The sequence below is a fragment of the Saimiri boliviensis genome, chromosome X (genome assembly GCF_048565385.1).
Source record: "Saimiri boliviensis isolate mSaiBol1 chromosome X, mSaiBol1.pri, whole genome shotgun sequence".
Classification (NCBI taxonomy): domain Eukaryota; kingdom Metazoa; phylum Chordata; class Mammalia; order Primates; family Cebidae; genus Saimiri; species Saimiri boliviensis.
The window spans coordinates 123,969,343-123,981,792 of record NC_133470.1 but is presented as its reverse complement, the minus strand read 5'-3'; the positions used below and the strand labels follow the sequence as shown (position 1 = coordinate 123,981,792).

Below are 12,450 nucleotides of genomic sequence, written 5' to 3'. Positions count from 1 at the left end.
TTGGAGCTTATCTTAAAAATAAGGTGCAAATAAGTTTCTTGGGAGAGCAGGTCAAAACCACTTAGAAATGACCATATAGCTATGATCTTTTATTTTCCTCAGTATTTTGGCATTTTTTAAATTTACTTATTTGAAAGACTGAAAAATATTTTAGGTTTTAGAGGTGGCTCTATAACAGTTATTTTCTGGTGTTGAAAAATCCCCACCATTGTAGAGACTCCCCAGGAATTTCTTGTTCTAAAGTCTAAGATGTAAGAGTTTTATTGGTGTAGATAAGAAAACATCAGGGTCCAGAAACGGCCCTCATGTTTGTGATATTGTACTATAGGTTTTCAAGATGTTATCATCTGGGGAAACTGGGCCAAGGGAATATGGGATCTCTCTGTATTATCTTCTACAACTGCAACTGAATCTATAGTTATCTCAAAATAAAAAAGTTTAATTTGAAAAGTTGCTTCAGAATATATTCTCATCCATACAGCCGTTAAAACATTGTATCTCAGTCATTACCAACCTAGGACTATCCCTGGCTGGAAGACACTTGGGCCAATTTCTTTCCCAAACCATTGTTCTGACAATGTGAATGAGACATGTATTTTTATCTGTTTCACGTTGTTGCTGTCCCAAACCCTTTCACTTCCTTTTTTAATGGTAAATTTCAATGTAATCTACTGGGGGCAAAAATCAGGGCTTGGCTGTTGTCCAAAACAAAATTATGCATGCTTTCATGTTTTGGCTTTCTAGTCTGTACCTACTTCTTCTTCTCCACATACCACACCACACCATACACACGTGCACACGCAGACACACTCCCCACCAATGGCACGAGGACCAATTCATGAGAAATTACGACTTCAAAATCAAACAAAAACTGTTTCAGGCTTTTACAAAGGAATCATATTTGAACCACAGGTTCCCCTTCCTGTGCACTTCATAAAACTCGATAAGCTGATGGTTTTCAGACCACTTGGCCAAAGAAACTAATCAGCTGTGTTTCTGTTGAACTGAGGTTTTGATGGTTCCCAGTAAATAGGAACAGTTTATGAAAAGAACAATCTACTGGATAGGAATTGTGGTATTAGGGCTACCTTTTCTTCTTCCTCCAAGGAAGTTGGGCCTGCAAAGGATATTCAGAATGATTCTGCTATTTTCTCATTTTAGGCTGGTCAAGAGCAAACAACAAATTTGAAGAATTTCTCTCTAATTTGAGACAAATTCCAGTGCATTAAAATTAACGAGGAGACCCTCCCCACTTCACCATCACACATATTTCACTCCACCTCCCACACCCATTTATTCAACACTTATTTATTGGGTGCCTACTATGTGCCAGGTATACAGTTTTCCATTACTACAGATGCTGTTTATTATTCAAATCATACCCCACAATATATATCCCTTTTAGAACAAAGGAAAATATTTATTTATAATAAGTGAAACCATATGGCCATTTTGGTCTACCAGGCCCAAATATTTGTTTTTAAAGATAGGTCCTGAACTCCTTTGAAAATCGACAAATATTTCAAGGCCCCACATTCTCTACCTGATCTTTTTTGCTACAGAAAGTACTGGATTAAGTCCAGTCCCGTCACTAGCAGCTTAGGAAACACAATGAAGCTGAAAGATAAGGGTTGGCGTTGAGGGAAGTGTAAAACGAAGTCAAGAAGAAATGCTAATTCATGGCATTACCAGCAAGACGACTGAGGTGGCCACAGTGCTTAGTGTGGGGCCTCTCAGGGAATAAGCCACATAGCTTAAGGTGACCGAACCCTAAATTTTGTTTTGAATGACATCTGGTTGACAGCCACTAATTCAGCCACTCTCAACTTCCTACCACAATGAAAAACTGGGGCTGAGAAAAAGAGGAACACACAACACAGAAAACTGAGACTGATATCACCTCCTGTTAGGAACTGGAAGGACTCTCACTTGCTATAAAGCAGATAGAGCTGGATGGAGAAAATCTTTCCTCAGTGTTTATATTAACCAGCAAACAGGGAAACCCACCCTCTCTTGCAGGCTGCTGATTTTTTGATATATCCAGAGTACTATTCTCCAACCTCTGTGCCCCAATTCTTCTATATCCATTCCAAAACAGCAGGGTCCAGAAAATAATAATGATATAGAGTAAGGCAAATAGAAATGGTTTCGTCTAACTGCTGAGGCTTTGGGTTGGGTGCTGGCAAGCTGGGGGCATGCAAGTCAGAAATGGCCCATGTGATGACTGGGAAGCCCAGCCTCGGCAGCACTGTGATGTTTCTATCAGTCATTTTATCCCATCCCCTATCAACACCTTCCTCACATGCTCAATATCCTCAGGCTTACCCTGTAATTCCTTGGACTCCTGCCTTATATCCAATCCTTGCTGAGATTTTCTAAGGTTTTAGAAAATCATTTATATTTTATCACAAAACTAATTGATGCTTATGGGAAAACATCAAGTAACACAGAAAAGAGAAAGTAAAAAGTCAAAGTCTACAGTTCCTTCTGCCCACTTCTACTCCTTTAAGATTAGCACTCCTAACATGTTGGTATGTGACCTTCCAGATTGTTTCATAGGCATTTATATACATGTACATACAATTTTTACATATAGAAGTGATAGTGTAAAATTTCATTTTGCATCTTGTTTTGCTGCTTAACACATCTTGGAGCTTGATTCACTTTACTACATTTAGATGTACTGTATTCTTTTTAATGACTTCATAGTGTCCCATTAATTGGATGTATATACTAAGTCCCCGGCAGACATTTAGGTTGTCTCCATTTGTTTTGCTTTTATGAAAAAAACAATGCAATGACTGTCCTTGCCTACCTTTTTTGTACGAGGATATGATGAACACCTATTTATGTGCATTTTGTACACTTTTCTAAGTCCTTTAATATGATAGATTCTTTGAATTGGAACATCTCCTTTTCAGATTTTAAGAAATTTGAAGTGTAATTCTTCTTAGACATGTTTTTTAGAGAGGAATTCTATTTCATAAATTACTTCGAAGTACAAAAGAACGGAAGATGCCTAACCTACATAGACAGATGCCTACTTGTGAGGCTTATTCTGAGATTAGTGCAGAGAAGAGAAGTGAGACATTACCAGGGTGAGGGAAGGAGAATCCAGACTGCTATCTTTCCTCTCTTCCAACTGTGTGTCTGAGCACCTAAGGCTTGGGAGAGAGTTTATGGGGACATGTCTAAGGTGTCTACCAAATCCCACCAAAAAGATGGTGTGTCTTACAACCCCACAGAAGGTCTTCACTTCAAAGAAGGATAGGAGGAGTGACCTGCTTGCCTTAGAGAACACATAAAGACATGGCAAGTCATCCTGAAAGAGTACCAACTTCTGACCTTGACAAAGGGTTGGGGCTATGGTTTCTTTGTGTACATTTCCTGCCTCCAGTTACCAATTTTACAGTGTATTTAAATGGATTCCAATTATTGATGATATTCAAAACTCTGAGAAAAGGGAAGAAAAATGGTGTAAGAAATCGCGCCTTTTTTGGATTTGCTAGAAGAGTAGCCACGGGGAGAGAAAAGCTTGGCCTGATGCTGTGGAGTGTTGAATTATTTGAGCTATTCACACTTACTGCTTCTCTGTTGGCAGGCTGCCGGAAGATATCAGCATCAGAATGTTCCCATGACAGTTCTCCATCCCCTGTTTATTAAAAAGAAATAAAGAGAAAATCATACATTTATAGAAGGGAAAGCTAGCACCCTTGTGACCCAGCAACAGTTTTGGTACTATGATCCCAAAGTTTTCAAAAAAAAAAAAAAAAAAGTACGGCTGTGAAGGATTTCTCTGGGTATGCCTCATTTTTCAAAACAACTCTGAAGAAAGTTGCTACTTTCTAAATAGATGACCTAGCAACATTATGCAGAATTTGGAAAACAATCACTTTCTACCTAATTTAGCCATCATTGTCCCTTCTGTTCATTTTATTTCATGACAGTTAAGTATTTTACAGGTCATATTCAACTTCTGTATAAGTTACTATTAAACAATGCGTTTTGAGGATTTGATCTGTCATAATTTCTTATGATGTACTTTTCTCCAGGTCTACATGACCCACTCTTTGGACAGAGAACTCCTTGTCATTATCTTCCAAAGTAACTGCTTATAATAAGAATATTCTACTTTCAGCCTCTATAGCAACAAACACACAAGAGATGTGGATAAACCTCAGCTGATTAAAAAACGAGGATAATTTCCAAGGATATTGCCCTTGTGTTACCTATGACAAGGCAAGCGAATGGGAAAAGCCTTGTCTTAGAGATGTTTGCATCACTCAAAATAAGTACTTAAATTATATATATATGGGTGAAAATAAACCTAATATTCTATATATATATTTATAAGATAATCAGGAACACATAAAAGTATAAGTATGAAGAATTTTCTATTCTGATTACTTTCTCAAGCCTTCATAAGAGTAACAGGCCATGTACAGTGGCTCATGCCTTTAATCTCAGCACTTTGGGGAGGCTGAAGCAGGCAGATCCCTTGAGTCCAGGAGTTTGATACCAGCCTGGGCAACACAGGGAGACCCTGTCTCTACAAAAAAAATACAAAAATTAGCCAGGCATGGTGGCATGCACCTGTAGTCCCAGCTACTTGGGAGGTTGAGGTTGGCAGGTGGAGGTTGCAGTGAGCCAAGATGACACTACTGCACTCCAGCCTGGGGAACAGAGCAAGACCCTGTCATACACACACAAAAAGTAACACGTTACAGTTTCAAGCACGTGGTAGTAGTGTTAGGGAAAATTACACAGTATCATAGGCATTTAGGAATTGAAAATGACCTAAAAATTAGTTTGATAGCAATATTAGAATCAGGCAGTGACTTATAACAAAGTATGGGTTTAAATCTTCATAATTCAAACATCTGATGAAAAAAAAAATCAATTTTGAAGATTTAACTAGTTGCTAGGTTAATTTTTGTAAAACAGTAAAACACCACTTTGATTGTATAATTGTGTCATTCCCTGACTAAAACCCTCAATGGGTTCCCAACCAAGAGTCTCTACAATCACTTCCTATCTCATCTTTTTTTTTTTTTTTTGAGACGGAGTTTCGCTCTTGTCACCCAGGCTGGAGTGCAATGGCACAATCTCAGCTCACCGCAACCTCCGCCTCCTGAGTTCACGCAATTCTCCTGCCTCAGCCTCCTGAGTAGCTGGGATTATAGGCACGCACCACCATGCCCAGCTAATTTTTTGTATTTTTAGTAGATACGGGGTTTCACCATGTTGACCGGGATGGTCTTGATCTCTTGACCTCGTGATCCAGCCACCTCGACCTCCCAAAGTGCTGGGATTACAGGCTTGAGCCACCGCGCCCGGCCCTATCTCATCTTTATTGAACACCTACCTCCTACCCAACGATCTTGGCTACTCTACAATGGGAATCCTTTGATCCTTTTGCTCTTCACCACGTGACTCCCATTCTTGCTTCTGTGCTTTATCTCATGTTATTCTTCTTCTGAAATTACCTTCCATCTCCCATGCTCCATAGCTCCCCTATAAAACCATTTAGGTTTTCTATCCTCTACAAAGTCTTCTTCAAACAGTCTTACATATTTCTGATTGCCTAAAGGACTTAGCATCCTGACGTTTTAGAAGTCTGGAAGACTTTAAGCGTAACTTTTTTCCAACTGCTCCATTTAACGAATGGAGAAACCATGGCTGAGAGGGGATGTAGCCATTCACAGTCTAATAATGAGTTTGTGAGAATGAACACCAAAACCCCAGGTTTCCTGACTCCCAAATAGGCACGTCCATTCCATCGGAAAAGGGTTGATTACCTGTGTTACTATAGCACCATCATCTATAACAGTGCCTGATACATAGTAGTCACTCAATAAATACTTGTCAAATGATGGAATTGGGAGGCCTTCTCTGACCACCCTATCTAAAATTTCAACCCCCAACTGATATTTATGCCTCCTCTTTGCTTTTTCTCCTTAGCACTTATTACTATCTTATATTTCATATATTTTATTTATTTTGTTTATTGTCTGCTTTCCCCTATGAGAATCCCCCCATGATAGCAGGGAATTTTGTCTATTGTGTTTACTGATGTAACTCCAGCACCTACAGCAGTGCTGGGCACATAGTTCTTATTCAATATTTGTTGAATCAATACTAAAACACTGTAGAATATTTATTACTGTTAAATGTTTTCTGGGCCTTCCTTGTCTCCCTACAAAGTCTGTAAATTTCTTGGAAGAAGAGACTATGTCTTAGAACACCTCTGTATCTCCTAGACCACTGCTTCTCAAAATGTGCTTCTGGGACCAGCAACATCAGCATCACCTAGGAACTTGTTAGAAATGCAGAATTTCAGATCCCAACCTGTACCTACTAAGTCAGAAACTCAGGGTGGGGGCTGGCAAACCAGGGTTTTGATAAGCCCTCCAGGGGATTCTGATGCATGCAGGAGTTTGTGAATAACCAGGCTGGAGCACTTGGTATATTGCTGGGTACACATCAGGTGCTCAATATATGTATTGAACTGAACTGCAGTAAAAACTACAGAATTAAGTGGTTGGCCCATAATATATACATGCTCTTCTCTGCCTGTTTTATTCCATGTCTGAGTAAAGATGGTAGAATGCAAGCAGACCTCTGTGGAAACCCTGACTGACCACTGTAAAAGTAAAGATGATTTAAACTAGGTCTATAACTAGAAAATTATGCCCAAGAGTCAGTTAACATCATTGAACACTTCTTGAGTGAAGAGCCTGATAATACAGCAGAAGGAAGAGGAAATCAGGCTTGGCTTTTGCCCTCAGGATGTTTACACCCAGGTTGGAGGTGACGGGAAATCAATATAGGAAACAGCAGCCTAAACACACACACAAAGCAACAAACTCTAAATACAAATGAAATGCACATGCTTAGGAGACATTGAATGGGAGGAGTAAGCAGTCAGATGTAACCGTAAAAAGCTCCCTAAAAGAATTATTAAGTCACATTTTTAGAAGTAGATGCTGCACAGCATAAACAGACAGTGATATGGGCAGAGAGTACCTCTACCAAAGGGAATGACATTAGCAAAGGACCAGAGCTTTGTAAACAGCAAGTCACATACTGGAGACAGCAAGCAAGGAGTGGCTTGAGTAGAAACTTCAGATACGTAGCAAGAGAAATTACACTGGTAATTAAACATGTAGAGAGAAAGGGAGGAGAGGAAGCCCGAAGGAAGGAGGGAAGGAGAATGAGAGTGGAGTTGGTTGTTGAGGTAAATAGGGGTAGCAAATAATTGCTTCATGGACTCACTATTTGATAGCACAATAGGGTGACGATAGTCAATAATAACTTACTTGTACATTTTAAAATAACTTAAACAGTGTAATTGGATTGTAACTCAAAAGATAATTGCCTGAGGGGATGAAGACCCTATTCTCCATGATGTATTTATTTCACATTGCATGCCTGTATCAAAATATATCATGTACCCCATCAATATATATGCCTATTATGCAGTCACAAATTTTTAAGAAAATAAATTTTTAAAAAGTAAACAGTAAAAAATAAAAAAAAAATACAACTTTTAAAAAAGCCTGAAGAATTCACATTTGATTCTGTTGCCAATTTTTTGCAGGGGTTCCTATGGTAAAAATAATATTTGTGGAAGCCCATTCTGGCAATGGAGTGTAGACTAGTTGAGGAATAACTTGAATCCATGAAGCCATACAAGAAGCTGCTATAGTAATACGTAATAGGCCATGAGCATCTGTGCAATAACACACAAGAAGGATTGCATGAGACTCCTACAGATAAAAAGAAATTGATAAGAACCTGAAGGAAGATTTGATGATGGGGAAGGCAGGCAAAGGGGAAGTCAGTATCAGATAATTCTTGGGTTGCAAATCTAGAGAGCTGGGGGACAGTGAATGAGCAGGGATAAACTTAGATTTATTTGCCCCCTTTGTTTTAGTGGGCAGTAGTGAGTCTGAGCCAAATAAAACAAGGGACTAGAGAGAAGACTAGAAAGCAGTAAAGATTTACCAGCAAATGGTAAAACAAAATGTAAAAGCTATACAATGTGGTTTCAAGCCGAATTTAAGCAGCCAAAAGGGAGAAAAAAAGTTGCAAAAGAAAAATGGTAGACTAGCTCTCTTCATCAAATATCCTTTTAAAATGTAGATTTAATGATTGGTATTGACATGAAATGTTTACTTAGCTGGGCTTCTGAGACGTTCAGTTTATTGAATTTATACCCTAGAGTTTTTTTTTTTAAAGACTTTTAATTAAAGAGTATCTTTAAATACTTATAGTCCAGTCAGAATCGCAAAGATTTATAGAAGGACATAGCACCTGTTACAAATAAGCAGAGAGGTAAGACAATAATCAAGGACGTAAGTCAGTATTAGGCATAGGAGCAGCATACTAATACCCTGTAACACAAGTCAGATGAGTGTGTCATGATGTGTATTTGATGAGCATTTGCAGACAGTAATGCATACCTAAATTTCAACCATTTCACCTCATTAAAAACTAACGGAGCATATATATATATTACAGGTTTAGTATTCCTAGTCTAAAATGCTCTAAAATTTTTTGAATGCTGACAGTACTCAAAGGAAACTCTCATTGGAGCATTTTTGGATTTTTGATTTTTGGATTGGAGATGCTCAACTGGTAAGGACAACACAAATGTTCCAAAATCCAACAACATCTGATATCTGGAATACTTCCAGTCCCATGTATTTTGGATAAGAGATATTTAGCCTGTATATAAATACACATATATGTATACATGCTATATTTATATATAATATATACCATATACACTATAAATCATATATATTAAATATATAAATACTAGGAACTGTTAGCATTTCTGTTGCCTCTGAGCTTTCAAAGTCATCAAAATTGCATTCTTTAAACTTTAATGTTCTATTAATCAGCTGCTAAAGGTTTTAACATTTCAGTTACTCTATTTAACCCATAATTAAACTGGAATTATCTTCTTAGATGTTGACCTTTACATGGCTCTAATAGGTTCTCTAGACCTGGGTACGGTCTGTTTGGATAGCTGAAAATAGATATGTCTTTTTGCAATCTTAGATATTATATCTTGAAAAAAAAGTAGGTACCAGATATTCTAAAAAACCTTTTTCTTTGCTCTTTTTGTCTGAACACTGGACAAATTATTTTGAGTGAGATGGAGGCTCTATTATTCAGCCAAGGCTTTTTGTAAAAGAGAAAAAAAACCTGATTCTAATGGAGCTACGATGGATTCTAGTTAATTTCAAGAAGCAACAGATGTAATTTTAACCAATTTTATGAACCAAAATGAAAAACAACTCTAGTGTATTTTATGTCAAACAATATTCATTTAACCTTAAAAGCCCCATGTATTGTTTATTCAAACCTTAATTATACTCTGAGTGGTACCCTATGTAGCTGGAATAGGTTGGCTTTCTGGTAGTTGGAGAAATGGAGAACAAATATTTGAAAACTGGCCAAAAGCTAGGCGGAAATTCAGACTATTTATAACCCCCACGGCTTCAATTAATCTCTGGTGGCTTGAGCAGGTCAGGGAAGTAAACCATGTCCTCTCAAAAAGATTAATTGTACAATAAGATTCTGAGATACCCATGAAGATAAGCCTCAGAGAACAAAACTATGCCAGCATGTGGCCACTTTTGAACCACACAACACATCATAAATAAGGTAGTCATAGGGCTGATTTATCTCAGACAACCCAGTTTTATTGTCTATTTTTCTGGCAGGCATAATTATTAAGGTTGCAGCTCTTCCTTTCAAAATGTGCCTTGGTTGAGAGGGTAAATTATATAGTCACTCTAATTATAAGGCACAGAGACATGAGACAAATCCCTGAGAGAGGGGAAGTGATCTCTATTTTCTGAGGGAGAAACTGAAATCAGCAGAATCAGGGCAAAGTGAAAGAGAGCAGGGAAGAATAAACCCATTGTGGAGTCTCTCCTTACCATGTGCTGGGTTTCCTGGGGGAGCACTTTAATGCCAGTGCTCTATGCCAAAGCTGGAGATGAATGAGTGAGTAGAAGCAGGTGACTTTAGGGAGCCTCTGCCAAATAACTAATTCTACGAATTTTGCTGGGAGGGAGCAAGTGTGCTGAAATTTGAGAGAAGCTTTAAAAGGAAACTAGTAAAAGCATTCTCCACTGATAGGCATTTGAGCTTCCAATGATGATATACACCACTACAAGAAATCTACCAGTCATGTATAGCACAGAATTAGAAACTACTTTAAATTTTATATGGAACAAAAAAGAGCCCATATAGCTGAGAAAATCCTAAGCAAAAAGAACAAAGCTGGAGGCATCATGCTACTTGACTTCAAACTATGCTACAAGGCTACAGTAAATAAAACAGCATGGTACTGGTATCAAAAAAGATATATAGACCAATGGAACAGAACAGAGGCCTCAGAAGTAATGCCACACATCTACAACCATCTGATCTTTGACAAACTGACAAAAACGAGCAATGTGGAAAGGATTCCCTATTTAATAAATGATGTTGGGTACATTGGCTAGTCATATACAGAAAACTGAAACTGCACCCCTTCCTTACAACTTACACAAAAATTAACTCAAGATGGACTAAAGACTTAAATGTAAGACCTAAAACCATAAAAACCCTAGAAGAAAACCTAGACAATACCATTTAGGAAACAGTCATGGGCAAAGACTTCATGACCAGAACACCAAAAGCAATGGCAACAAAAGCCAAAAGTAGAAAAATGGGATCTAATTAAACTAAAGAGCTTGTGCGCAGCAAAAGAAACTATCATCAGAGTGAACAGGCAACCTACAGAATGGGAGAAAATTTTTACAGTCTATCCATCTGACAAAGGGCTGATATCCAGAATCTACAAAGAACTTAAATTTACAAGAAAAAAATTCCACATCAAAAAATGGGCAAAGGATATCAACAGATACTTCTCAAAAGAAGACATTTATGCAGTCAACAAACATATGAAAAAAAAGCTCATCATCACTGGTCATTAGAAAAATGCAAATCAAAACCACAATGAGATAACATCTTATGCCAGTTAGAATGAGAATCATTAAAAAGTCTGGAAACAACAGATGCTGGAGAGGATGTGGAGAAATAGGAATGCTTTTATACTGGTGGTAGGAGGGTAAATTAGTTCAACCATTATGGAAGACAGTGTGGCAATTCCTCAAGGATCTAGAACCAGAAATACCATTTGACCCAGCAATCCCATTACTGGGTATATACCCAAATGATTATAAATCATTCTATATAAAGACACATACACACATATGCTTATTGCAGCACTGTTCATAATAGAAAAGATTTGGAACCAACCCAAATGCCTACCAATGATAGACTGGATAAAGAAAATGTGGCATATATACACCATGGAATACTATGCAGCCATAAAAAGGATCAGACAGTTATTTTCTTAAAAAAAAAAAAAAAAACACTTTGGTGATGGGGGAAACCACATTGCCATGTATGTACCTATGCAACAATCTTGCATGTTCTTCACATGTGCCCCAAACCTAAAACGCAATAAAATATATTAAAAAATACTTTATTGTCAAATGAAGTCCTTCATTGTTTGGGCTGTCAATATAAGATCTTAGCATTTTTAACAAAATGTCTGCTTGAGAAATACCAAAACACAGACAATGGGGGGACTTCCTGCCAACATTAGCAAGCCAAACTGGAAGAAGAGTACAAAAGTATTTATTCATAAAAATCAGACATACTTAATTTTTTAAAAAAGTGCATTGTGGAGATGTATGTGTTGTCAGGACGAAATCAGAAGAGAGGGGAAAGAAAAACTATGAGCTGGATGGTGCCTACCATCAACACTGCTCTTTCAATGGAAATGTGGCTAAACAGATCCAGGTTTATGGTGAGAAATAATCTTTGCTCCTCAGAGCAGTCCCAATGCATCTGCTGGATTGTTACCATATCTGACCCTTGGAAAGATGGTCCCCACACAGTCTGTTCCTCCCAGTAGCCTCAGGAATAAGAGTCACCTAACTCACTTTGCTTCCCCAAGTTGAGAGGCAATATAATATAATGGCTAAGAGAACAGCTTAGAGCCAAACAGCTTGGAGCCAAACAGCTTGGATTCAAATCCTGGCTCTGCTCCTTCCCACCTGAGTGACTTTGGGCAAATGAATTAACCTCTCTGTGCCTCAGTTTCCTTATTGCTAAAATGGGCACAATAACGCCTACCTCATAGAACTGTGAAGATTAAATAAATTAGTATATGCAAAGCACTTAGAATTGTGGCTGACACACTGTGTTGGCTAAATGTTAACTGTTACTCCGAATCCCCTTTCTTCCCATTCTTTCCCTCCACTTCTTTTTCCTCCTTCTCCTCAAGGGTAGCTTCCACATGGGGAAAAGCCTGGCTTAAGGGACTCCCAAATGTGTGCTATGTATTTAACAAAGAAATGGGTTTGGATCAAACAA

General features: G+C 38.0%; 1 protein-coding gene across 4 annotated transcripts in view; it reads right to left on the bottom strand.

Annotated features, from left to right (window-relative positions):
• CHRDL1 (chordin like 1) overlaps positions 1 to 12,450 on the bottom strand; it is a 123,401-nt gene that overhangs the window by 23,054 nt on the left and 87,897 nt on the right. For all 4 annotated transcript variants that reach the window (XM_010346351.3, XM_039464104.2, XM_003935850.4 and 1 more), the window contains exon 7: positions 3,585 to 3,652. In XM_010346351.3, the coding sequence (XP_010344653.1) occupies positions 3,585 to 3,652 (68 nt within the window). The remainder of the gene's footprint in view (positions 1 to 3,584; positions 3,653 to 12,450) is intronic.